Genomic DNA, 27,986 nt, shown 5'->3' with positions numbered 1-27,986 from the left:
ATATGCTGAGGGTGCGGCCCTAAAAGAATAAAATAAATAAAATAAAATAGATAAACAACAAGGTCCTATTGTATAGCACAGGGAATTATATTCAATATCCTATAATAAATCATAGTGAAAAAGAATATGAAGTAGAATAGGTACATACATATAACTGAATCACTTTGCTCTACACCAGAAACTAACACAACATTGTAAATCAACTATAATTTAACTTAAAAAATTTGAGGGCGTTCCCATTGTGGCTCAGCTGTAACAAACCCAACTGGTATCCATGAGGACATGGGTTCGATCCCTGGCCTCGCTCAGGGGGTTAAGGATCTAGGGTTGCCTAGAGCTGTGGTATAGGTTGCAGATGAGGCTGCGACCCCACGTGGCGGTGGCGGTGGCTTCAGCCAGCAGCTGCAGCTCCAAATGGACCCCTAGCCTGGGAACTTCCATATGCCACAGGTGTAGTCCTAAAAAGAAAAAAAAAAAAAATCTATTTGAGATAATAAGTAAATAATTGAGCAAAAATCTAGATCTGATTCTGCCATTCCCCTAGGGGTTTAGGCACTTTCAATAACTCCCCAGTGCCCTAGGATCAAGTTTAAACTCTCAGGCGGTATTCAAAGCCCTTTGGCACCAGGCACCAGGGATTGGCACCTCCTCCGGGAAGCCCTCTAGAGGAAGCGGGCGCCCTCTTCTGGAAGAGAGACGTCAGCACGTCTGGGGTACCGCCCCTTGCCGCCGCAGCGGAGACCCCGCCCCATCCCTCAAACACTCCCCGCATCACGTGGTCCCAGCCCCCTTACAGCTGGGGGTGCAACCCCGCGAGGGTGAGCCCGGGAACCCCAGGTGAGAGCTTCTGGGCTCGTGGGGGGCTGGGCTCCCTGAGCGGTGGAAACTCAGGCCTGTTCAGGCCTAAGAACCTGTCTGGAGCGTCCTTCAGACCAAGACCAATGGAGGGGGTGGGAATTAACCCCGTTCAGTGCCTACTCCACGTGGGAATGGTTTAGAGTTGGGCTTTCTGTCGAGCAGGAGGGAATCCCGGCTCATTCACTTCCTATCAGCACGTGTCCTTGGGGGAGTCTCTGTTTCTTGGCCTTTGGCTGCCAGCATGAAATGAAACAGTCGCCCTAAGTAAGTCATTAATGAATGACAGCTTGTTGGCACAGCCCATTTAAGCAAAGCGTGAACCCTCAGACCAGGGAAGATGTTCAGGGTGGCTGGAGCACAACCCTGTTTGGCGACAGGCTTCCCCTTCCTCACCTGGGGTGCCAGGTCCTCCTGGGGGTGCTTACCTCAGTGGTTTTTGAATGCTTGTCTCCCTGGAGGTGCCACCTACAAGGGAGACTGCTACCCGGGTTTCCAGTTGCCCCATGTCCTGAAGGGGCTGGCAGGTTGGAGCCTCTGCGATGGTCTCTCTCTCTCTGTCTCTGTCTCTCCCAGGGCCTGCCTTCTGCTGTTGGCCCCTGCAGGTGGACAGACATGTCTTGGCAGGTGGCTGTGGAGGGCTCCAGCGCAGAGGACCCTGTTCTCAGCCCCCGAGACAGCTGTGGGCTCTTCCAGGAGGATGTGGAAGAAACCGGCTCCCAGTCAGGCCTGGCCCCACACCTGTCAGGAGGAAGCTCTGGGGCTCCAGTTTGGGCTGGCAGCAGGAAGAGGGTCCACCCGGAAGAGGCCCTTCAAGGTGCCAGCTGCCAGGCTGTGGGTGCACCTGGGGCCAGTGTGGAGGCCAAGGCCCGCCTGGTGGTCCCTGCGCTGCAAGCTGTGGGACAGAGGCAGGACTTGCTGCCTGGCCCCAGGCTCCATATCCAGTTGCCCACAATGCCTGCCCAGGGGAGGGCCCAGACCTGCAAGAGGCTCCTGGTTTCTCTCCATGACATCTTAGCTGGCAGTGGGCCCAGGAATCTTTGGAGCATGTCTGTGGGGGCAAGAAAGAAAAGCAGGATGTGTGAGGCCCCCTTAGAGGGTGAGGAGGGGGCTGGCGGCTTCTTGTGTCTTGGCCAGAGCCCTGGTGGGGACAAGCCCCAGTCTGGGGGAGGCCTCTCACATGGTGCTGATGTGGAGTCTGTGGGAGTTTCTTGCAGGCCACTTTCTTGCAAGGACACTGGGTCTGGGCCTGCAGACCCAGGCGGAAGTTGGGAGGAGTGTGCCTCAGGGATTGAGAAGTTGGAATCTTTGCCCATTGCAGGGGATGGGGCCCCACCAGACACACCCTGTGCCCCTGTCGAGCCCCCAGTGTCCAGTGGAGGAGAGTTCCCTCAGCCAGCTACCCAGGCTCCTCCACAGAGCCCGGCACTGTGCCTGGGAGAGTCTGGAAAGGCTTCCCCAGAGTGGCAAGAAGCAGGGCAGAGCTTGGGGGCTGGTGGTGAGGATGGCCCTGACACCTCACATGACCAGGAGGAGCTAGAGGTCGAGGCTCAGCCAGTGTCTGGAGGGAGGCCAGAGCAGGGACTCACTGCTTCCACGGACACCTCTGCCAGCTCCCTGGAGCCTGCAGCCAGCAAAGCTAGATCAGGCCAGGCCGCAGGGCAGAGAAGATACAAGTATGCTACAAAGCTGAGAAGGGGGCCAGTGCCCTGTGCCCAGGATGGGGACACTGAGAGATGCTCAGACCACTCCAACCAGGAGCAACCAGAGGAATCCAGCCCAGGAGGCTGCCCCAAACTGGTAAGTTGAGTCTGAGAGGTTGGCAGAGGGAGGGCATCATTATTTTCCGGAGTCCCTGAGTTCTGGGTTCAAATCTTTTTTTTTTTTTTTTCTTTTTGCCATTTCTTGGGCCGCTCCAGTGGCATATGAAGGTTCCCAGGCTAGGGGTCTAATTGGAGCTGTAGCTGCCGGCCTACACCAGAGCCACAGCAACACGGGATGCAAGCTGCATTTGCAACCAACACCACAGCTCACGGCAACGACAGATCCCTAACCCACTGAGCAAGGCCAGGGACCAAACCCGCAACCTCATGGTTCCTAGTCGGATTCATTAATCACTGCGCCACGACGGGAACTCCACTGGGTTCAAATCTTATCTCTGCTCACTTCCCAGCTGAGTGACCCTGGGATATTTTTTAACCTCTTTAAGTTTCCTCATCTGTAAAAAAAACCCAGTCTAATGGGGTCGTTTTGAGGCTTGAATGGGATGATGGTGTAAAATGACGTGTCTCGCACAGCACAAGGTAAATTCATTTTATGTCAAATTTGCTTTTCCCCGAGTGTTACCATAGCCTTGCGAGATAGGCATTAGCCCTCTATTTCCCAGTGGGGAAACTGAGGCTCAGAAAAGTTAATGAACTTCTCCAAGCTCACACAGCAAGGAATTTGGGGCCTGGCCATTCCTTTCCAAATGTTCTTTTACTGATAATAAGAAGGGTGTTTTTATTAATAACCACAGCGAACATGTTTATCCACCAAAGGCAGAAGATGGCACTCCCTGTTTTGGATGTATATTTCTCACATAGTCGAATTTTTATCCCATTGAATAGGTGTTATGTGCTAGGCGCTTTTGATTTAGTCTTCGCACGAAGCCCAGAGAGGTAAGGTTACAAGCCCAAGGTCCCACAGCTGCTAAATGTCAGAGCCAGGATGCAGCCCCAGGCAGTCTGTCTGGAGAGCTTGCTGCACCGCTTAGCTGTGCACATTCTCCACTGGCGCCACAGCGACAACAGCCCCTGGCCTGCTTATCACGTGCTGGGTACTGTCCCGAGCACTTTATCTTCAATCTTCCTAACAATCCTACCAGGTAGATGCTGTTGGTATATACCCATTTTAATGATGTGGACCCTGAGGCTCAGACAGGTAAAAGGACTAGTTCAAGACTAAACAGCAAATTCGTAGAATTGGGATAAGACCCAGTGAGCTGCTTGTGTGATTTACCACTATTTGTTACTATAATTACATTTGAATGCGATTGCATTGCCTTTGTAAACATCACTCAGAAACGGTAATATTTAATTAAAAATGAAATGTTTGTTATAGAAAATAAGGAAGAAATCAAGATTCCCGTAATACCAATACTCAGAGCTATCTCCTGTTGACATTTTGGTAAATGCTCTTTCTTCCATCTTTTTCTATGCATGTATATCTCTTCTTGGCTGAGAAATGAGATCATGCAGGTCCAAATTTATAACTTGATTTTTTGGGTATTAAAAAAGAATGGATTTTCCTGGTGGCTCAGTGCTTAAGGATCTGGTGTTGTCACTGCTGTGGTTCGGGTCACTGCCGTGGTGCATGTCCGATCCCTGGCCTGGGAACTTCTGCATGCGTGTTTTACAATGAATTTATTGACACAGAATGAGAAAAATCCCTTTTAAGGACTCCCGGCTCAGTGGCCTTTGTCTGGAGATAATCACTGTTAACAGTTAGCATCTTTCCAGGCTTCTTTTTATTAACTGCTATGCATGTATGAACACCTGTATATTGGTTGCACCTTTTTATGTATAATATGCCTTCTTGTTCTGGAACTTTTACTTTCTTTCTCAAGTGCTTAGTATTTGAAGATGTTTCCAAGTTGGTACATAGAATTTTCTGGAATCTGCTGTGAACATGCGCTTCCTGAACCCTGCATCATAGCTGTCCACAGGCACTGTCAGGACCAGAGGATGGGCTGGGATTTCCTTGTCTCACTTCTGACCACTGTCCTGTAGTTAAGAGCAAAAGCCTAGAGGCTGACAGATCAGCATTCAGTCCTGGCTTGGCCGCTCTCTGAGGGACCTAGGCAAGCGGCTTCGTCTTTCTGACTGTAACTTCCCCATCTGCAAAAATGGGGTATTAGAAGTACTTACCTCACAGGACGCTGGTGAGGAGTGAATGAGATGTCATGAACATGTGTTTGGTATTTAGCCCAGTGTCTGGTACCAGAAAAATACTCAAAAATGTTATGTGTTGCTGACATATACAATTTTGTTCTTCTGTAAGTACTTCTGGGGTGAGCATCCCTATGCATCTGGCTTCTCCCCATTTCAGATTATTTGGGGGGGGCCAGACGTCCAGAATTGGGATTCCTGGGTCTGCGGCGCTTTGGAGCAGGGGTTTGAGCTTGATGGTGGAGCCAGGTACCTGCCTCTACTGGGAGTAGCTGCCCTCTCCTCCAGGCCCCATCCCTGACTCTGTGGCGTGGCCCATCATCCCATAGCTTCCCAAACAACCTGTTGCCATGGCAACTGGGTGCCAGCTGTAGGGGAAGAATTGAGGTTGGGCTGTGACAGGGACGGACGGGTGGTTGAGGACAGGGCTGAGCAGTGTGTGGGCAAGTGTGAGCATAGTGCCCAGCTGGTCTGGATCCCCTTTCAGAGCCCAGGCACCTTCTCCTGGAGGCAGCTTGGCCCGTGTCAGAGGCATGTAGACAGATTCAAGTTCATCCTCTGCTTCTTACAATGGCGTGAGCAACTTTAGACAAGAGATGTCTCTTCTCCAAATCTTAGTTTCCTCCTCTATGAAATGGGGGAATCGACTAGGTCCCAGAACTGCTGGGAATCTGGCATGAGAGGCTGGGCTGTGTTGTACTTTTTTGGTTTGAGATAGTGACTCTTGGAGGGGGTTGGGGAGGTTGATTGAAACACCGTTTTCTTTTCTCTCCTGAGCCCCACGATGGCCAGTGAGGTCTGGAGCCACTTCGTGGATAGGATAACCGCTCTGCCAATGGCCCCTGCCCTGCCCATCACGGCTCCAGAGGCACACAACTCTCCCAGCCCCACCTAGGCTCCCAGCGTCAGGTACTCTGTCTGCAGCTGCAAAGTGTCAGGAGGTGTGCGAGGGAAGAACATGTTGGCAGCAGATGGACAGCCTAAGATTAGTCCTTTTAAGTGCTTACTGTATACTGGGAGCTTCACATAGGTCATCATCTCATATTTAATCCTCACAATAGCGTGAAAAGTCAGTGTCAATACCCTTGTTTTGCTGATTAAGAAAACTGGGATTCAGAGAAGTAAAGTAACTTACTCAAGGTCACACAGCAAGGAAGTGGTGGAGTCAGGATTTGAATCCAGGCCTGTTCAATTCTAGTTTATGCTCTGAGCCAGGTTAAAGGCCTGGCTACGGGATTTAGATTTTTATGGGACTTTATTTGTTCAACGAGCAGGGGGAGTCCTCCAGGATCTCAAAGTCCAGTAGGGAGGAGACAAACAAGTAACCAGAGTTAAGAGACAGATTGGGAGTTCCCGTCGTGGCGCAGTGGTTAACGAATCGACTTGGAACCATGAGGTTGTGGGTTCGGTCCCTGCCCTTGCTCAGTGGGTTAACGATCCGTGAGCCTGCGGCTCGGATCCCGCGTTGCTGTGGCTCTGGCGTAGGCCAGTTGCTACAGCTCCGATTCAACCCCTAGCCTGGGAACCTCCATATGCTGAGGGAGTGGCCCAAGGAATAGCAAAAAGACAAAAAAAAAAAAAAAAAAAAAAAGAGAGACAGATTGAAGCCTAGCAGATCCTGGATACCCAGAGGGCAATTGAGTGTTCCTTGGGGAGGGCTGGGGGGCAGGGCTTAGGGGTGGGGTAGGGCAGGGGAGGGAGCTGGGTCTAGGCAAAGGAAGTGGGTGTTCAGCAGGTAGGAAGGGCATACTAGGAAGAAGGCAGGAGTTCCCGTCGTGGCGCAGTGGTTAACGAACCCGACTAGGAACCATGAGGTTGCAGGTTCGGTCCCTGCCCTTGCTCAGTGGGTTAACGATCCGGCGTTGCCGTGAGCTGTGGTGTAGGTTGCAGACGCGGCTCGGATCCTGAATTGCTGTGGCTCTGGCGTGGGCCGGTGGCTGCAGCTCTGATTAGACCCCTAGCCTGGGAACCTCCATATGCCGCGGGAGCGGCCCAAGAAATAGCAAAAAAAAAAAAAAAAAAAAAAAAAGACCAAAAAAAAAGGAAGAAGGCAGAGCACATGCCAAAGTACAGAAGCACCAAGCAGCTTGGTGCATTGCATGAGTGGAGCAGTAGGTGGGGTAGGGTCAAGAGAGGAGGAGGGAGGCGTTCCCATGGTGGCTCAGCAGAAACGAATCTGATTAGTATCCACGAAGACGCAGGTTCGATCGCTGGCCTCACTCAGTGGGTTAAGGATCTGGTGTTGCTGTGAGCTGTGGTGTAGGTCACAGATGTGGCTCAGATCTGGCTGTGGTATAGGCCAATGGCTACAGCTCCAATTGGACCCCTAGCCTGGGAACCTCCATATGCCGCAGGTATGGCCCTAAAAAGACAAAAAAAAAAAAAGCAGGGACATGGGAGAGGACAACGTTGCTTAAATGGAAATGAAGAGACTGAAGTGTGGTCAGGTATCAGCAGGGAATCTCTTAAGGGCAGGAGCCAAGGAATCTCAACAACAGGAGCATTTACAGAGAGAGCTGGCTGTGTTCCAGGCACTGTTCTAAGAGCCTTGAATAATGAAAATGATCCTTGCATTAACACTGTGAAGTGGATACTGGTATTATCCCCGTTTTACTGATGAGAAAACTGAGGCACGGAAAGGTTAGGTAACTTTCCCAAGATAACACAGATCCTAAGTGTTGACGGCAAGTATCCTGCTGCATGAATATGCCACAATTTATTTCTTCCTTGACTCCATGTGGACATTTGGGTTGTTTGCAGTTTTTTGCTATTACACATGGTGCTGCTATGATGAATAGCTGTGTATGGTGCATTTGGGCAAGAGTGCCTCCATGGAAGATTCCTGGGAGTGGAATTGCTAGGTTTTAGGGTCTACACATCTTCAGCTTTATTTATACAGTGCCAGTTTTCTAAAATGTTTGAAAACCCTTTACACTCCCATCAGCAAAATTCCAGTAACTCCACATCTTCACCAACATTTGATACTACCAGACTTCCATTTTTTGCCAAAGTGGGGATGTGCTTTGCGGTCTCAGTGTTGGTTTTTTTTTTTGTTTTGTTTTTTGTTTTGGCCACACCCATGACATGCAGAAGTTCCTGGGCCAAGGATTGAATCCACGTCACTGCAGTGCCCAGAGCAAGAGCCTGACAATGCTGATCCTTAACCCACTGAGCCACCAGGGAACTCTCTCAGTGTTGTCTTAATGTTCACTTCTGTATTACGAAGGAGAATCTTCACATATATTCAGGTAATTTCTGTTAAATCTTTTGCCAAAAAAAATATTTTTGGTTGTTTTAACTTTTCCTTATGCTCTGTAGGAGTTCTCTATATAGTCTAGATACCATTCCTTTGTCAGTTATATGTTTTGCAAATATATTCTCCCAAAATGTGTCTCATATTTTGCTTTCCTTATGGCGTCTATTGATGGGTAGAAATTCTTAATAGTTTAAAATTGTTATTGTGGTAAAGTATGAAACATGACAAAAAATTTATCTTTTTAACTATGTTTAAGTGTACGGTTCAGTGGCATTAAGTGCATTCACATTGTTGTGCAGTCATCACCACCATCCAGTCTCCAGAACTTTTTTCTTCTTCCCAAGCTGAAATTCTGTGCCCATTAAACCATAAACACTCCTTGTCCCCCTCCCCTAGCCCTTGCTAACCTCTGTTCTACTTCTGCCTCTATGAATTTGACTGTTCTTGGTATCTCAGTGGATATCGTACAATATTTGTTTTTGTGTGTGTCTGGCTTATTTCATTTAGCATATCGTCAAGTTCCATGCTGTGGCATGTGTCACAATGTCATTCCTCTTTAAGGCTGTGCTTACCACGTTTTTTTTAGCCATGCACCTGTTGATGGACATTTAGGTTATTTCCACCTTTTAGCCACTGTAAATAATGCTGCTGTGAACATTGGTGTACAAATATCTATTCAAGTCCCTGCTTTCAAAGCTTTTGTGGCTACACCCAGAAGTGGAAATTGAATTGAAGCAGAATTAGAAAGAGGCAGAACTGGAGTTCCCCTCGTGTCTCAGTGGTTATTGAATCCGACTAGGAACCATGAGGTTGTGGGTTCGATCCATGGCCTTGCTCAGTGGGTTAAGGATCCGGCGTTGCTGTGAGCTGTGGTGTAGGTTGCAGACACGGCTCAGATCCTGCGTTGCTGTGGCTCTGGTGTAGGCTGGTGGCTACAGCTCCGATTAGACCCCTAGCCTGGGAACCTCCATATTCCGTGGGTGTGGCCCTAGGAAAGACCAAAAAAAAAAAAAGGCAGAATTTCAGAAAAACTCTTAATTTTAATTTATCCTTTAAAAGATTATCTATGTATGTATATATAATAATATTTTTAAGAAATTCCTTTCCATTCTCAAGGTCAGGAAGATGTTCTTGTTTGTTTGTTTGTTTTGTTTGTTGTTGTTGTTGTTGCTATTTCTTGGGCCGCTCCCGCGGCATATGGAGGTTCCCAGGCTAGGGGTCGAATCGGAGCTGCAGCCACCAGCCTACGCCAGAGCCACAGCAACGCGGGATCCGAGCCGCGTCTGCAACCTACACCACAGCTCACGGCAACGCCGGATCGTTAACCCACTGAGCAGGGGCAGGGACCGAACCCGCGACCTCATGGTTCCTAGTCGGATTCGTTAACCACTGCGCCACGACGGGAACTCCCAGGAAGATGTTCTTTTACATTGCGTTATTTTGCCTTTCACACTTTGGTCTATAATCTACCTGGAATTGATGTTTGTGAATGATACGGGGTATATTGTTCTTTTATATGGATGCTCAATTGTTTTAACATCATTTGCTGAAAAGTCTGTCCTTCCACAGTTCTAGGCAATGCCAGCTCTGTCATAAATCAAGCCTCCATACATGTGGGATTGGTTTTGGTCTCCCTGTTCTCACTTGACTTAAAATTTCTTTCCTTATGCTAAAATTATATATTAATTATAGCAGCTTATTAATAATTCTTGATATATGGTAAGAAAAGTCTCCCAACTTTGTTTTCAGAAGGATCTTTACTCTTACATTTTTTTGCTCTTTCACGTGAATATTATAATCAGCCTATCAGTTTCCACACTTAAAAATAACTGTTGGGGGTAGTTCCCATTGTGGCTCAGCGGTAACGAACCTGACTAGTATCCGCGCGGTGCAAGCTCAGGTGTAGGTCGCAGACGTGGCTCAGATCAGGTGTTGCTGTGGCTGGGGCGTAGGCTGGCAGCTGTAGCTCTGATTCAACCCCTAGCTTGGGAATTTCCATATGCCACAGGTGTGACCGCTAAAAGCAAACAAACAAACAAAAAAAAACGGTTGGGATTTTAATGAGAAATATGGTGAACCTGTAAATCATTTTAGGGAGAACTAATGTCTTTACAATACTGAGTCCTTCCAGTCCACGAACATAGTATATTCCTCCATTTATTTTGAACATTTTTATTGCTTTTCAAAAAGTTTTATACTTTCTCCATAAAAGCCTTGCATATCTTTTTCATATTTATGCCTACATATTATATACATAACTTTTTGTTATGGAAAATTCCAAATATATGTAAAAGTAGATCGAATTGTAGGCAGGGGTTGGCAAATCATGGCCCGCACTTTGGTCCTCTCACCTGGTTTAGTGTATAAAATTTTATTGGAGCACAGGCACAACTATTTGTAACATATTGTCCATTACAATGGCAGGTTGAGTGATTGCAATGGAGAACTTAAGTCTAAGGTATTATCTCTCTGGTTCTTTACAGAAAAAAATTGCTGGTCCCTCACATGAGATCACTTATACTCATCCCCCAGCTTTACCAACCATACATTATTAGGTTGACCATAATTCCTTAATATCATCAAACATTCACTTAGTATTCAAATTTCCGATAGTCTCATAGAGATGATAATTTATTTTTGAACTTTGTCCTTTTAGTCAAGATCTAAATAAAATTCACACACTGCAGTTGGTTGATAAGCCTTTTAAGCCTCTTTTAATCTGTAGGTTTCGTAACGATCTGGTTTTTCTTGTGGTTTATTTTTTTCTTGTGTGTTCTGTAGCTTATTGCATCTCTGTGATACAGTGAAACCTGTCCCTCTGTCTTCTGCATTTTCTGTTGGTGGTTGGTGGTTGAACCTGGAGCTTAGATTAGATTTGGATTCAGAGTTTTGGGGCTGACTACTTTGTAATTGGTTGTGTGGTCTTTCTATCCTAAAGCACATGTCTGATTTTATTTCTTTATATTTTTTGATGTATTCTAAAATAGTAACCTTTTAAAATTGCAGTTTCTAACTTCTGATGGCATATAAAATGCAATGGATTTTTCGGAAATCTTGAATTCATCTAGTTTATCTATTAGGATTTTCTTTTCTATGTAGATAATCATACAATCTGAAAATAATTACCATTTTGTTATTTCCTTTCCAATTCTTACGTCTCCCCACCCCCTTTCTTTACTGTGCCAGCTAAGACTTTTAGTATAATATTGAATAGAAGTGGTGAGAGCAGGGATGCTTGTCTTGTTCTGGACTGTGAAGGGAATGTGCTCATTATTTCACCATGAGTATGATGTTTGCTATATTTTTATATAGACACCTTATCAAGGTAAGGAGGCTCCCTTCTATTCCTGATTTGCTTGTTATTCTGAATGGACATTACATGTTAACACATGTATTTTCTGCATTTTCAAGATGACATCATTTATATTCTCTTACTAATAAAAGTCAATTTATTGAGTTGGGTTTGTAAAATATTGGTCAATCTTGCATTTCTGGAATAAACCCAAATTGATCATGGTATATCTTTTTTATGTTTTCTGGATTCATTTCAACAGTATTTGGTTTGGAAATTTTGTACTTCTCTTGATGAGTTAACTGGCCTGAAATGATTTGTTCTCATACAATACTTGTAAGGTTTGGTATCCAGGTTTTGCAGCCTCCTAGAATGAATTGTTTTCTCTTTTTCTGTTTGCTGCAGTAATTTGTATAAAATTGGAGTTATTTGTTCTTTGAACATTTTGGTAGAATCGCTGGGTTTAAAAAAGTCTGGACTTGTATGTTTTCTCTAGGGAAGATGATTCCTTCTATACTGATTGTTTATTCTATGGGTATAGGTTTATTCTGTTTTTTAAAAAATTTTACTTGAGTCAGTCTTGGTAAGTTATATTTGTCTGAGTTTTCCAATTTATTGGCATGTTGGCATAAAGTATTTCATAATAGCCTCTTATTTTTTTAAGATCTGCGCACTCATGATGGCTTATTCTAAACCTTGTCTAGTTGTATCTTCCCTCTTTCCCTTAATCTTGCCAGAAAATTGTCTGTTTTTCTAGTCTTTTCAGAGGACCAATTTAAAAAAACTTTTATTCAAATGCAGTTGACTCAGAAAGCTGTCTTAATTAAAGGCATACAGCAAAGTAAATCATTATACATATACACATATCCATTCCTTTTTCCATATAGGTTGCCACACACTACTGAGTAAATTTCTCTGTGCTGTACAGTCGGTTCTCCTGACCTGTCTATTCTGTATATAAGAGTGTGTATATATCAGTCCCATCTCCATAATTTATCCCCCTCCAGTCGTTTCCCCTTTGATCAACATGAGTTTGGTTTCAAAATCTTTTTTTTTTTTTTTTGTCTTTCATCTTTTTAGGGCCGCACCCATGGCATATGGAGGTTCCCAGGCTAGGGGTTGAATCAGAGCTACAGCTGCCGGCCTACCCCACAGCCACAGCAATGCCAGATCCGAGCCATGTCTGTGACCTACATCAGAGCTCAAGGCAATGCCGGATCCTTAACCCACTGAGCTAGGCCAGGGATCGAATCCACAACCTCATGGTTCCTAGTTCGATTTGTTTCCGCTGCGCCAAGATGGGAACTCCTGATTTCACAATCTTTGAGTCTGTTTCTGTTTTGTAACTACTATTGTATCATTTCTATTAGTTTCCACATATTGGTGATCTCGTATGATATTTGTCTCTCTCTGATTTACTTCACTTAGTATGATAATTTCTAGGTCCATCCATGTTGCTGCAAACAATACTATTTTATGCTTTTTTATGGATGAGTAATACTCCATTGTATCTATATACCACGGTTCTTTCAATCCTGTTGATGGATATTTTGGTTGCTTCCATGTCTTGGCTATTGTAAATAGCGCTGCAGTGGACATTGGGGTGCATATATCTTTCCAAATTATGGTTTTCTCTGAATATATGCCTAGGAGTGGGATTGCTGGATCATATGGTAGTTCTATATTTAATTTTTTAAGGAACATCCATGCTGTCAGAGAACCAGTTTTTGGTTTTGTTGCGCTTCTCCATTGTATGTTTGTTTTCAGCATCATCTTTCTATTTATTCTATTATTTTCATTTTTAAAAATTTTATGTATTTATTTATTTTTAGGGACATACCGCAGCATATCGAAGTTCCCAGGCTGGAGGTCGAACCAGAGCTACAGCTGTAAGCCTACACCACAGCCTCAGCAACACAGGATCCGAGCTGCATCTGCAACCTACACCACAGCTCATGGCAATGCTGGATCCTGGACCCATTGAGCAAGGCCAGGGATGGAACCTGCATCCTCATGGAAACTAGTTGGATTCGTTTCCACTGAGCCACAGTGGGAAATCTCTATTCTCTTATTTTTATACTATCTTAAGAATGAGGGGGTTTCCCCCTGTTACAATTTACAGCTGCCTGCCTACTCCACAGACATGGCAACACAGGATCCAAGCCACATCTGCGACCTACACCACAGCTCACAGCAATGCCAGATCCTTAACCCACTGAGCAAGGCCAGGGATTGAACCCTTGTCCTCATGGATACTAGTCGGGTTCGTTACTGCTGTGCCACTGTGGGAACTCCCATTCACATATTACTCCATGTTTTTCTGTTAGATTTTTTTTGCATTGTTGTTTTAGAAATAGATTTTATAAATATCTTCTAATTGGATTTTCTTTTTTTAAAGGTCTGATAATTTTTATTCATCTGAACTATTAGTCCATTTACATTTGTTATAGTTACTGACTTATTTGAATCTATTCCAACTGTCTTATTTTGTGCTTTGCATATATCCTACATTTTCTTTACACTTTCTCCCTTATTACTTTCTTTTAGATTGATTACTTTTTCTTGCTCCTTTTCACCCCTCTAGTAGTTTGGAAATTTTCCATGTCCTGTTTGTATTCTCTTGGTGGCTGTCTTAGAAATATTAACACAGGAGTTCCCATCGTGGTGCAGTGGAAATGAATCTGACTAGGAACCATGAGGTTGTGGGTTTGGTCCTTGGCCTCGCTCAGTGGGTTAAGGATCTAGTGTTGCTGTGAGCTGTGGTGTAGGTTGCAGATGAGGCTCAGATCTGGTGTTGCTGTGGCTATGGTGTAGGCTGGCAGCTATGGCTCTGATTCGACCCCTAGCCTGGGAACCTACATATGCTGTGGGTGCAGCAAAAAAAAAAAAAAAAGAAAAAAGAAAAAGAAAAAGAAAGAAAAGAAAAGAAATATTAACACAAATACCTAACCTATCAAAGTATAAGGGTAGTTACTGTCTTTATCTTTCCCTGAAATAATAAGAGGATCTTGGAATGCTTTAATTCCAAGCATGCACCTTCCTGATTTATGTGCTGTCGTTATCTAGTAGGTTGGTCCCAAGTTAATTTTTTAATCCCACAAATTACAAAAATATTATAGTTTCATATAGTCAGTGTTTGTATAGATTTAACAGCCTATTTATAATTTTATTTTCTTTGAATTCCTCTTTGGGAGTTCTTTGGTGGCTCAGTGGGTTAAGGATCCAGCATTGTCGCTATTGTGGCCTGGGTTCCATCCCCAGCCTGGGAACTTGGTGCATGCTTCAGGCACAGCCAAAAACAAAGAAACAAAAATCTCCTTTTATTTCTTTACACATATTATAGGTACATATGTTGTATTATAGTCTGCTAAGTCTAGTGTCTCATCTTTGTTGCTCTGATTTTGCTGCCTGTTGTTTCGGAGCCTCATAATGGCCCTGAGAACAGGGCCCAGCAGAAAGGTTTTAAACTGTGAAGGACCACTCTGAATCTCTTTCCTGTTTTCCTTCCCAGATGTCCCGTTTTCTCTTTTTTCCCCCTCTTTCTCAATTTGCTTTTTTGAAAGGCTGATTCATTCCCAACATTAAAAAAAAAAAAAAAGAAAGAAAGAAAGGTCTCCTTCCCAGCTCCCAGGCTCTCTCCTGCTGGAAGCTTCTGTTATTAGGTTCTTGTGGATACTTTTAGAGCTATTTTATGCAGATACAAATTAAAAATTCTTTCTCTCTTTTTAAAGCAAATGGTCGCACACTACACATTGTTCTGAACTTGTTTTTTAATTTAAGGAATGTGTTTCTGATTGTTAAAAGAAACACATGCTCATTCTGAATAACATAAATACCCAAGTGTCTACAAGTAGGAATGAAAATCCCCATGGAATTTCATTCCCCAGAGGCAGCCTCTATTACGCATCTATAAATATATATTTACATAAATGGGCTTATGCAACAGATACTGCTCCGTAACCTATTTTTTCCATTTTCTCCAAACAATACAGCTTGACATCTTTCCATGAATCTTTCCACATCTGCCAGTGTTCTCCGCGTAGCCTGGAAGTTCAGTGCCTGGCTTTAGGGTCAGACACAACTAGGACCTAATCCTGGCTCTGGCCCTTAGTAGCTATGGCACTTTTCAGAGCCTCTCTGAGCCTCAGTTTCCTCATCTGTAAAATGGGGATCGAAACAGTACCTAGTTCGTGACGTTGTTCTGAGACCTTAATAAGATCATGTATATGACAGCCAGCTGTTTTATAAGCTCCCGGTGAATGGTAGTTTTTATTACAACTCACTCTTTTTTTTTTTTTTTTTTTCTTTTTGCAGCTGCAACTGTGGTCTATGGGAGTTCCCAGGCTAAGGGTCAAATCAGAGCTACAGCTGCCAGCCTACGCCACAGCCACAGCAACTCGGGTTCTGAGCCGTATCCTCGACCTATGCCACAGCTTGTGGCTATGCTGGATCCTTAACTCACTGAGCGAGGCCAGGGATTGAACCCGCATCTCACAGACACTATGTCAGGCTCTTAACCCACTGAGCTGCAGTGGGAACTCCTGCAACTCACTCTTTGTAATGACCACTTACAATCCATGGTATGATGTGTCACCACTTATTTATCATCCCTTTTGATGGACATTGGATTGTGCCCAGTTTTTTGTTGTTGTTGTTATAAATGCCAACACAGTGAACCCTGAACATACATCTTTCATCTTTGTATGCGTGTCAACCTGAGAATTCCCTGTGGTGGGGTCACTGAGTCCTCTGAATTCTAACCTCTGTATCCTCTTTCTCTCCAAGGAGGCAATGAAAATGGCCTATGGGGTGAAGCATGTGTGCTATGTAGGTTTTTGATTTTTCTTACTGTTGTTCTTCTTCCTTCTCCTAAGGTCTGGTGGGGTGGGAGGGGTCCTCCCCAGAGACGATCCCAGCCCCCCAGCCTGCCCTCCTCCAGAGCTTCCTAGTATTCCCCACTCCCAGTGATGCTGAATCTCAGAGTTCCAAGTTTTCCCCAAAGCTCAGAACCTGACCATTCATGATGCTTCATTCAAGGATTAGTTTTCAGACCCACTTGCTTTCAAAACAATCTCCCGTGGTTTGTAATAAATCGAAAGAATCAAAACACCCTTAAATGGGATAAAAGCCTAAAGAAAGTGAGAAAGGGGGAAGGAGAAGGGGAAATCTTGTTACAACAACCCCTTACCCTCTATCAATCCTGGAAAAGTACAGGCTCAAAGTTAATACTAAGCGTCCTGGCAGCCAAAGTGGAAAGGGGAACAGGATAGATTCTAGAGCTCATTAGAAGACCCCAAACCTGGAGTTCCCGTGGTGGTGCAGTGGTTAACGAATTGGACCAGGAACCATGAGGTTGTAGGTTCGATCCCTGGCCTTGCTCAGTGGGTTAAGGATCCGGTGTTGCCGTGAGCTGTGGTGTAGGTTGCAGACACGGCTCGGATCCCGCGTTGCTGTGGCTCTGGCTTAGGCTGGTGGACTACAGCTCCGATTCAACCCCTAGCCTGGGAACCTCCATATGCCGCGGGAAGTAGCCCGCAAAAAGACAAAAAAAAAAAAAAAAGAAGAAGAAGACCCCAAACCACTTTGCATCTTGAAATGGTCAGGGGCGAGAGAGGGGTGATAGGCAGCCTTTCAGAGGGCATGATGGACATATTCGCCCTTCAGGGGCAAATAGCAAGTTAGCACTCCCGAAAAGGGGCCTTACAGAGCTTTGAGTAAGAGAAGGTGGCCTTGGAACAAGATATGTCCCCCTGATAAGATGCATTTCTGGCCAGAGGGTGAGAAGTTTCTCAGTAAGGGTCCGGGTATCTCTGACCATGGCTGGGAGTGAGAAGGGAAGCCAAGAGGATGGGAATAAAGACAGGTTCCTCTCCTGGGGCAGAAGCCAGGCAGTCAGCAAACATTTAGTGAACTCTACGTGTGCCAGACCCTTTCTAGGTATTGGGGCTACAGTGGGGGCCAAAACATGCATGCTTCCTGTCCTCATGGAGCTTCCAGTAAAGAGTCACAGGCGAGGTGAGTGCTCTGAAGGGCTCTTGTCCCCCGGCAGGTTGGTTCCACGGCAGTGATCCACCTCCTGGGGGGCATCCGCGACGGCCAGGCAGGGGACTCACTGTCTCCAAAGCTGGAGGTTCTGGAGGACATGATGGAAATCAGCTCAGCCTCACCTGCGCAGAGGCCCAGAAGGAAGGACAGGCCCATGATCCAGGGCCCCAAGGGGAACCAGGTAAACTGACATGTCAGTGCGGTCTTTACACTGACATGTCACTTCATCCTGCTGGGAGAGACACGTGCACACCTGATTCACAGAGATGGTGCTGCAGCCCAGAGAGATGTGTGACTTGCACGTGGCCACATAGAATAATAGCCAGAGGCAGGGAGGTCTCCTACTGGCTGGCCGGCAGGGGTCTGTGTGCTCCCTCTGTGCACCCCTGAGTTCTGGAGCTTGACTGGGGCAAGGAAGAAAGGGAGGGGCTGGGCCTCCACGCTTTGTAGGAGAGAGCAGTCGCTGACCTTTGTTCCTGGACGGCCAGCATGTCCCACCATCCCAGGATCCTCTAGCCACCTCCCTCAAGGGGGACAGCATGGGGCTCTGGTGGCCTCCTTGACCCCCGAGGACCCCTCTTCTTTTCCACATCCTTGTTCTGCTGCAGGAGGAGGTTCCTGTCCAGGAGGCTGGGGCTGAGTGTCTGGGGGCGAGGGCCGCTGCTGTGGCCACACGGCCTCCCTCACTGGAGCAAGGGTCAGGGAGAACGTGGGAGTGGGGAGGCACCTGGGGACGCAGTGTCCCCCCTGGGGCCGGGAGGCTCCGCCCAGGGATAAAGCCTCAGCTCCTTGCCCCGCCTCCACAGTGCAGCCCAGTGGAGGGCGAAGAGAAGCCTGATGAACAAAATGGGGCAGAGGACTCAGGTGAGGGGCCTTGGGGGGTGCCCCTCAGCAGCCATCTGTCTTCCAGGAACTCCTGGGATGCTGGGGGCTCCTGCCCAGCTCCTGGCCCTGGCCCCTGCTGGGATTTTTGTTCCCCTGCTGCAGTCAGCCTCCAGTCCTTCCCCAAAGGGGTGGGGGCTGCTGGCCGCCTGGGCTCTACTTTCAGAATTCTAGGCATCCTGGGTTCCCAAGGGTGGGATGCCTCCCTTTTCTGCCCAAGCATTGAGTGGCCCCTCCCCAAGGCCTTCAGCACCCTCTGGGAGCTAGTGACTCTCTCCCCACAGCTCAGCTCTGGCCCCAGCAGGAAAAGCTACCCCTGGATGCTGGGGTACGGAGCACCGTGGTCCGTGCCATGCGGGAGGTGCTGTGGAGTCGGTAAGACCTTGGCCCGCGTTCCCTGACCTCTGGGATGTCCTGAAGGGCTGCCCTCACCTACATCCCTTCCCACAGCTGCGCTGTGTTCTAAGGGCTTCTGTGTGTACAGCTCACCCCATTTTGTAGCCCTGAGGCCATTTGCCCACACAACAAGTCAGAGAAGTGCTGAATTTGAACCTGGGTCTCAGGGTTCAAGGTCATGCTTTCCCATTCCTCTGCTGCAGGCTTGGTGTCTGCTGAGGTCCTTGTGGATATCAGCAGGGTGCTTTCAGACACAATGAGACTCTGTGTCTCAGTGATCAGAGCTGGAGCGCTCATTTACTAATGGTTAGACCGAGGCCCAGAAAGGGCAGGATTTTGCAAAGGCTGCACAGCAAGTCAGTGGCAGATTCCAGGTTACATCCAGGACTGGGGTTTAGACCCCTGCCCTGACCAATGCTTTCCCCCTGCCCCTCCAGGCTTCTTCCCGTCCGTCTATAGCCAAGTTCACTGGCCAGGGATAGAGCAGAGGCTGAGCAAGCCTGTCTTGCTTTCTACTGATTGCATGGCCTCGGGCAAGCCCTTCATCTTCTTTGAGCCTCAGTCAGCCCATCTGTAAATGGAGAAGGATAGCACTTCTGCCTCCCAGAGTTGGGGTGAGAATAAATGGGTTCAGGTAGGAAAATATTCAGAGTAGAAACCAGAGTTGGCCCAGACCTTGCTCTCCAGCCATGTCTCCATCTGGGGCTGAGTGCCTGGATACCCTCCCGGGCTCAATGCCACGGCCCTGCCCTTGTTCCCCAAAGCCTTCAGGAGCTCCCAGACCTGGTGCTGAGTGAGGGGGCTGTGGAGGGCCTCGCTGCTGGCATCGAGGCTGCCCTCTTCGACCTGACACATGCCACCAACGGCCACTACAGGACCAAGTACCGCAGCCTGCTCTTCAATCTTCGGGACCCCAGGAACCCAGTGAGTAGGGCATTGGGCTGGGCTGGTCCCCCTCAGAGGTGCGAAGCCCTCACAGGGTGTTGAGGGGTGGGCTCTCCAGGCGGCATGGTAGAGCCCCTGTCTCTGCAGGACCTGTTTCTCAAAGTGATTCATGGAGATGTCACCCCCCAAGGCCTGGTGCGGATGAACTCAGTGCAACTGGCCCCCCAAGAGCTGGCCCGCTGGCGGGACCAGGAGGAGAAGAGGGTGAGCCACTGGGTCAAGTCAGGACGTGGGGGAGGGGTTGGGGGAGGGAGGGGCCCAAGGATGGAGCTGGAGAGACAGAGACAAAGAGTGAGGAAGAGGTAGTGAGACGCGGAGTACAGGACGGACAGAAATAGAAACGAGGAAACAGATCAGGCAGACAGAGTCAGAGAGATGCTCCCCATCAAAAACAAAAACAAAAACAAAGGAAAAGAAGTGAAAATGAAGGGAGTTGGGTGGGAGAGCTTGGTGGAGAGGTGACATCCCCAGGAGGTGTTTTCTTACACTCGCTTCTCTCCGGGCCTGGGAGGTAGAAGGCACTGGGGATAAGCGTCTGGAGCCTGGAGTCCAGGGTTGTCATCACCATCCACGGCAGGAGGCGGATCCAGGGCGGTGTTCCTGCTCCCATCCCAGCCCCGGAAGTCCCAGAAAAGGCCCAAAGCCTTCCTGGTGCCCCAGGCTGGGGGAGGGACCCCATGGCTCCCGCATTCACTGTTTCACCTTATGTACCCTATGTCCCTGGATCGCTCCCTCCCTGGGAACTGCTCGGGGCAAGGGAGGTGTGGGCCCTGAGCTTTGGGAGATGCTCGTGTCCCGGTGGTTGTTGGTTCAATAAGAAAGGGAGGGACTGGAGTTCCTGGTCGTGGCGCAGTGGTTAATGAATCCGACTAGGAACCACGAGGTTGCGGGTTCGATCCCTGGCCTTGCTCAGTGGATTAAGGATCCGGTGTTGCCGTGACCTGTAGTGTGGGCCAGCAGCTACAGCTCTGATTCGACCCCTAGCCTGGGAACCTCCTGGCCTGGGAACCTGGGAAACCTCCAAGAAAAGGCAAAAAGACAGAAAAAGGGAGGGATTGATGGAGGGAGTGGGCCCTGTGGGATGGGGTGGGGGCAGCACTAAGACCCTTGTTCCGGCAAACACTGGGCTGATTGGAATAATAACTGAAATCCATTAGGTGAATCCACCCACAGTAGGCTTGGCTTCTGTCTGGGCACTGTGGGGGACCAGGGAACAGGACTCGCTATGTAATTTGTGAGGCCAGTGCAGAATGAAGATGCAGGTGCTTTGGTCAGTGATTAAGAATTTCAAGATGACGTTAAGCATTGGGGCTCTTCTAGGTTCAGGGTCCTATGAAGCCAGCTTTGCAACTCTGCTGGCAGGACAGGACAGGACAGGGCTGCTGTTTAATATGATGCCCTTAATTTCATTTCTAGAGAATAGATCAGCTGAGATGTAGAGTGGTGAAGGGCTCGCCTAAGCCATACCACCTTGTGCGTCTTTATTAACAGCTGCTGGTGCTCCAGAGCCTGCACTCTTTTGATGACACCACATTCTTCCCAGGACAGAGGGTGGATGGGGGACACTCAGGGTCAGATTTGACTCGTGGGAGAAGGTGAAGTTCAGGAAGGCTTCCTGGAGGAGGCAGGGCTTGAGTTGGAGGGTGAATGAGCAGAACATGGAGAGGTAAGGCTGAGGGGGAGAGCCCTCCAGGTGAGGGACTGGCAGAAGCTGAGTGTGGAGGAAGGGAAAGTGCTAGGACGGAAGGGGAGCCCCCTTGGAGGGACCTCAGTGGAGGAAAGGGAGCATGAGCTCTTGGTGGCCAGTGTCCCCCAAACCCAGCTGAGCTGGGGATGCTCCACCCCTCAGGGCCTGGAGATCATTGAGCAGCTCCAGAAGGAGCCATGCAGCCTCCCAGCCTCCAAACTGACCCACAAGGGGGAAGTCGAGATCCCGCGGGACGTGGACCAGACGCTGATCCTGGAGGATCTGGTGGTAAGTGAGAGCCCGTCTTGGTGGCCATGGGTGAGCTTGGGGCAAGACAGCCACTGGCACAGAACCTGTGGACATCATCTCAGTGCTGCTCCCCTTGTTTTGGCCCAACCCCGAGGCACCCCATGTGAGGGGGTAGTGAGTCCTGTATCTCCACAGTTTCCCCCAGTCCTCAGACATTCTGGCCAGATCCCAGACTGGTTGGGAAGCAGGAGGGCCACACTGAGGCAGTGACTTTTTGGGTGTAAGGAGCAGAGACTTGCTCGATTCAGTGGAAGGACTTAGGGATGGTCCAGCAGGGGACCAGGGTGGTTTGTGGAGAGTGTCCTTTTGCCTCGGGTGATCCCTCCTTCCTCCTGCCCTTCCTGCTCCTTCCTCCCTTGTGGCTCCTCCCCTGGCACATGGCCAGGCTTGGCAGCCCAGCAGCCCTCCAATCAATGAACCCATCCCCTCAGCCTCCTGCAGCCAATCAGAGCGTCCCCTTTGGCTCACTGCAGTCACTCTCTGAAGAAGGCTGCTCTGGCGTTCTTTGCCTGGGTGTTCCATGGGTCAGTATTCACCCTGGTCTAACCAGCTGTGTGTCCAGCATGGGGGGGTGCCCTTGAGCCCTGTTTGCTAGGGAAATGGCCATGACCATGACAGACAAAAATCCGTGCTCTTCCCCACCAGTGTCCAACAACCAGAACCGCTGGCCATGCAGAGAGGCTCTCTAAGTGGGTGTGGCTGCTCGCCAACCGCACATCAAACTGTATTCCCAAGTGAATTGAATGTAAAAGTAGGGGGAGGAGCCAGAGGGTGGCAGAGTAGGGGGGCAGGGAGAAATAACACAAAATAGCAATCTTTACTCCTGTTGAACACCTCCTGTGTGGCCCTTTACAAATAGTGCCTCAGAGTTCCCATCATGGCTCCGTGGTTAACAAATCCGACTAGGAACCATGAGGTTGCGGGTTTGATCCCTGGCCTTGCTCAGTGGGTTAAGGATCCGGTGTTGCCGTGAGCTGTGGTGTAGGTCGCAGACTCGGCTCGGATCCCATGTTGCTGTGGCTCTGGCATAGGCCGGCGGCTACAGCTCCGATTAGACCCCTAGCCTGGGAACCCCCATATGCCTCGGGAGCGGCCCAAGAAATGGCAAAAAAAAAAAAAAAAAAAAAAAAAATGCAAATAGTGCCTCATTTAGGTGATGCCAGTTTCCTGGATGAGGAACCTGAAGCCATGAGCCCAAGGTCACTTAGTTGGCAGTGGGGGAGATTGGACCCCAGGCTGTCTGACTCCAAAGCCTGTGCCTTGTCACAGGTATGGAGATGGTTTTAAGGCAAGCATAGTTTCAAGATCTTTTCAAATCTTCCTGAAGCAATCTTTAATCTTGTTTTATGATGAAGCCTCTTTCTATTATGAGGGAAAAGGTTGTTTTGGCAATGGGCATCAAAAATCTTTCAAGTTTATTCTCCCTGATATGGTCCCAAGGAGATAATTGAAAGTTTAGGAAAATACTTTCTGCGCAAGGAGGTCCGCAGTGTTATTTGTAACAGTGAGAGCCTGGCAGTGACCCAGTTGTCTAGCAGCAGAGGTGATGTGTTCACTCCAGTCCCCCCCATCAGTGCCGTGTCTCCAGGGACGGTATAACACAGCAGATGCCTCTGCAGTGGTTCGTGGACAAAATAAAGAGACAAGCTTGAGTATTTGATCACAGCTGTTTTAGTAAAAGGATCCCCAAAACTCTGTGTATAGCAAAACAATTATAAAGAAATACCCAGAATATCAACAATTGAGTGGTGGGAGAAGGGATGATTTTTTTTTTTCAAATTTTCTGTATTTTCCAAATTTCCTATAAGAAGTTCACAGTACTCTTGTAATAAAAGAATATATTATTGTGAGTTAAGGATCCAGCGTTGTCACTGCAATGGCTTGGGTTGCTGCTGTGGCCTGGGTTTGATCCCTGGCCCCGGAACTTCTACATGCCATAGGCATAGCCAAAAAAAAAAAAAAAAGAAAAAAAAAAAGAATATATTAGGAGTTCCTGCTGTAGCTCAGTGAGTTAAGGATCTGGTATTGTCTCTGCTATGGCGCAGGTTCAATCCTTGGCCCAACACAGTGGGTGAAAGGATCTGGTGTTGCCGCAGCTGCAGCATAGGTCAAAGCTGCGGCTTGGATTTGATTCCTGGCCCATGAACTTTTCATATGCCATGGGTGCACTCACAAGAAGAAAAAAAAAAAAAAGAATATATTACTTAGAAAAATAAGACCACATCCCGAGGCCCCCTGCTCCTGGCAGGCTGCTGACTTCCTCGGCTGCCTCCCCAGCCCGTTTCCTCCTGCGATTCCCAGGGATCCATGGTGTCTGTCGACTGCGGCCCACTGGCCCCACCTGCCACATCCAAGGACACCACAGAGCAGCACGAGGACACCACGGAGCAACACAAACACCACTTCCAAGACTCCAGCTGCCGCATCTGCATGGGTGGGAAGGAGACATGGGAGGGGCTCAGGGATGAGGGGCCGGGGCTGGGCGTGGGGTTCAATGACAACAGGGGTTCTGGGCTTGGGGAGAAGGTGGCAGGGTGGGAGTACCAGTGCCCCAGGTTGCCTCCAAAAGGATCTGTTCAAATTCCATTGCAAAGCCCCTAGGCTGGATTCAGCCTAGCTGCTGGCCCCCGTCTCAGCTCCTGCCTCTACTCTGCAGGCTGGAAGCCCTCGTGTGAGCTACCATCCTCCAAAACTGCCACAGGGATGGGGGACAGTGCCTTCCAGAGAGCCCCAAGCCTAGTCCCTGCGGCCTCTCCAGAGATGCCCCAAGCCAGGGAGAAGTCTCCCATGGAGTCCCAGGACAGGTGTGGGGCAGGGGCCAGGGAGGTGGGCAAGCCGGCAAGTGGGTGGGGGAGGCCCACCTCTGGGGCAGCAGACACAGCCTGGGCTTTTCCATATGGTCTTGGGTAAATCCCAATCTCTTGTGTGGGCCTCAGTTTCCCCATCTGTGCAGTGGAATCTATCACCCTGCCTACTGTCTCTGCCGCAGAAGGCCATACTTGGACCAGTGTTTGGGCACCCACAGTGGGGACACACAGGACTTCTGAAAACTAAGGAGCTTCTGGGGGAAGCTCTGATGACCTGCTCTGCCTGACCCTGTCTCTCTGTCCCTCCTTCTAGGCTCCAGATGCCTCCTGGGCCCACAAAGGTTCTGTCCAACCAGCTGCCCTGGGAAGGGTCTCTGGACATGTTCTCCATCAAGCGGTTCCGGGTCAGGGCCCAGCTGGTTTCGGGACACAGCTGTCAGCTCATCCAGGTACTCCTGTCCTGCTCGCCAGGGACTCCGTTGCACACTGACCAGCCCTGTCAGCTACACACCCCTTATTCGTTCATTCACGCACTCACTCATTCTGAAACAAATCACTGGTACCCTCTCTGTGTCTGGCCCTGTGCTAGGCATGGGGGCAAATAAGATGCCAGCCCCACTCCTGCAGAAACACAGAAAGGTTTTAGGAGTCATCGTTGAGTGAGTGTATGATTAGCTAATGCGCTGGGTCAGGGAGAGGGGTAGGGGAGGGAGTGAGAGGCTTCTGAGAAGTTGTAGGAGATTGATCAGGACAGGCCGTAGGTCTCTGGGGACAATTAGGGCTTCCCAGCAGCCATGGAGGGTCCTGATATACTGCCTGCCATCCTCTTGGCCACAGACTGTGGCTTCCAGGTAGCTGATATTGAGTCTGCCTCAGTGGCTGGGAAGCTGGAAGGCTGACTGGCCATCCTACCTGCCCCCAGGCCCTGCCCCAGGTGATCCGCTCCGCAGGCTGCATCCCCCCTAACACTGTCTGGGACTTTCTGGCCAGCGTCTGTCCAGCCAAGGCCAAGGTAATCACCCACCCTTGGGCACCACTTCTGCTCCTAGCACCAGACCCGTAGGCCTGAGCTGTCTTAGCTCCAGCTCTGGAGCAGAGGCCTGGTTTAAGATATCTGGGTCCATGGAGTTTCCATTGTGGCTTAGCAGTAATGAACCTGACAGTTTCCCTGGCCTCGCTCAGTGGGTTAAGGATCCAGCGTTGCTGTGGCGGTGGTGTACGCGAGCAGCTGCAGTTCCAGTTCAGTCCTTAGCCTGGGAACTTCCATATGCTACAGGTGTGGCCCTAAAAAGACCAAAAAAAAAAAAAAAAAAAAAAAGATATCCAGGTCCAGTTCTCCCCAAGAATGCAGACTCACTGTGAGACCCTGGGCAGGTCCCTCTGTTTCCACCTCTGGAAAACGGGGGGCGCTCTTCCTCACAGGGTTCTCAAGGTTCAGATGAGACCTGGGGTGTTCACAGGAGCCAAGAATGACTGTGTCTAAATCTGCTCTCCTTCCTGCAACTGCAGGATGTCTGCGTGGTCAGACTGTGCCCACAGGGCTCTCCGGACACCCAGAACTGCCACCTGCTCTATTCCTATCTCAACAACAAGCAACGCCATGGCCTGGTGGCTGTGGAACAGGTGGGGGTGGTCCTGCTGCCCCTGCCTGCCTTCCAGCCTCTGCCCTCCAGGCTGCGCCCTCTTGGAGGCCCAGGTGAGTGCCCAATGCCCATCCTAGACCCTGCCTGTGCTCACTTGGTGACCAGATGGGGCATCATTGACAGAGTCATCCCTGTCTCTGTGGAGGTAGGCACATATCAGAAGGTAACTCCTGAGATGGGCAAATGTTAGAACAAAAAGAAGAATGGCTCAGACTTGTATATTGCTTATGTAGCCAGACAGCATTCTGAAAACTTTTCTTATATTAATTCATTTAGTTCTCAAAATAACCCCATCGGAATGGTAATAGTAGTTTCCTAATTTCATAGATGAGGAAACTGAGGTCAGGAGAAAGTGAGTGGCTTGTCCAGAGTCACAGAGCCAGTCAGTAGCAGAATCTGGGCTCTAACCACCACACATACAGCCTCTTCAAGCAGACACTCTGATGAGAAACTCATGGCACAGTCACACTTGACCCAATCATGGCAGGACAAAGGCAATACCCACCAAAAATGGGCTGAAAGCCTGACCTAAATAAAAGAGGAAGGAAGGAAGGATATTTTCACCACAGCTATCTTGGGCCAAGCTTGGCTTTTGTGCATGAACAGTCTCTGGGGGAGCATGGGAGGAGGGTGGGGGGAAGCGATCAGGGGGTGAACTGTACCTATTCCTGAGCAGAGCGTTTGCTCTTTCTGGGCTGCCTGTCCTGGGGACAGTGTGGTAGACTCTGAGTCATACAGTCTTGAGATCAAACCATCCGTGCTTGCCTTACCCTTTCCTACACAGTGAGAGCAAATTTTACGCCCTCCCATTTACTTTTCCCAGCATCTCTTGGGCTGCATCTCACTGCTGGGAAGCTCTTCTTGGGGTCTAACCTCCAGATCTCTTGCCACAGCCAGAATGCAGATTCTGGGGACTATGTGTTCTGTCTGTCCAGGCCTTTGGTCTCTTCCCCGCTCTTTTCTCCAGGTCTGGAAGCCACTCACCCAAGCCTGCTGCTGGCTGTGCTGTTCCCCAAGGCAGGGCTTCCAGCCACAGCAGAGTACAGCCCCTTGACGGGGAAGGTTCGCAGAATGACCTCCTTCAACAGAAAGGTGGAGATGAAATGTTACCAGCTGGAGGACAGGAGGCCAAATGTGGCTCTGAAGGGCTCTTCTTGCCTAGGAGGTGCCCTGCAGCAGAGTCAGGGAAAAGGCAGCCTGGCTCCAAGGGGAATTTGTACTTGGCAGAGTGCCCCCAGAGGCAGGGGGAGGCTGTCGGGAGAGCCTGAAACCTGGCAGGGTGTTGGGCGAGGGCAGCGGCCTCCAAAACCAGACTGGTGCCAGTCTTGGCATCCCTATGCAGCAGTACCAGCTGGCCGTGGCCAGCACCTCCACAGTGCTTCTTGTCCCCACCAAAAGCTGCTCCAGCATCTGGAATCTTTGGTGGCCATGAGCCACCAGCTCCAAGCCTCCCTGAGGTCCCCAGGCCAGGAACAACTTCTCCAACCCCCTGTCCAGTCTTCTGCAGGTGCTGGAGTTCTTGGTCTCCTCTGCAAGCCCCCTGCAGCTCCAGAGCCCCCTGGGCTAGCCCCTAACTCCTCCTTGGGCCCTACAGATGGAGCTGACTCTGAATGTCCCCTTCCTGGAGAGACCTGACCCTTGTTACCCACGAGAAGAGGATCTTTAATTTCCTCACCAGTGCTGACTCTTAAGTGGTTCCAGGGAGAGCATCGGGGCAGAGGAGGGGGAGAGTCAGCTGTTCGACTTTCCTGTTCTGCAGTTTGCTTGGTGTTGATTTTTGGTTTAATAAAGAATTTGGCAAAGTTGAGACTTCATCTGTTGGCTGGACAGGAGGGACCGTGGACCTGGCCAGGTGTGGGTTGGGGTGAGTGTGTTTAGGAATTCCTTTCTTTCTTTCTCTCCTTTCTTTCTCTTTTCTTTCTTTCTTTCTTTCTTTCTTT

At 49.0% G+C, this 27,986-nt stretch overlaps 1 protein-coding gene across 2 annotated transcripts; it reads left to right on the top strand.

The window, feature by feature from the left end:
* The first annotated feature begins 733 nt into the window (after window positions 1-733).
* Window positions 734-27,853, top strand: SPOCD1 (SPOC domain containing 1). 2 transcript variants are annotated; one of them, XM_084959019.1, is made up of 15 exons: window positions 754-837; window positions 1,432-2,655; window positions 16,118-16,159; window positions 17,382-17,558; window positions 18,184-18,241; window positions 18,544-18,634; window positions 19,420-19,579; window positions 19,688-19,804; window positions 21,450-21,575; window positions 23,898-24,030; window positions 24,253-24,400; window positions 24,717-24,852; window positions 25,326-25,415; window positions 25,913-26,099; window positions 27,014-27,853. In XM_084959019.1, exons 2-15 carry the CDS (start codon window positions 1,471-1,473, stop codon window positions 27,679-27,681), a joined length of 3,318 nt encoding a protein of 1,105 aa, XP_084815145.1. In that variant the 5' UTR covers window positions 754-837; window positions 1,432-1,470; the 3' UTR covers window positions 27,682-27,853. The 2 variants fall into 2 exon arrangements, with proteins under 2 accessions (XP_084815146.1, XP_084815145.1); XM_084959020.1 differs by lacking the exon at window positions 16,118-16,159 and having other exon boundaries at window positions 734-837.
* Window positions 27,854-27,986: the final 133 nt, after the last annotated feature.

This window comes from Sus scrofa, chromosome 6 (genome assembly GCF_054392235.1).
Source record: "Sus scrofa isolate SSC_HxYL_T2T_F1_AM1 chromosome 6, Sscrofa_HxYL_maternal_Yorkshire_Landrace_v2.0, whole genome shotgun sequence".
NCBI lineage: Eukaryota > Metazoa > Chordata > Mammalia > Artiodactyla > Suidae > Sus > Sus scrofa.
The sequence above is the reverse complement of the archived record's forward strand: the minus strand, read 5'-3'. Positions and strand labels throughout refer to the sequence as shown.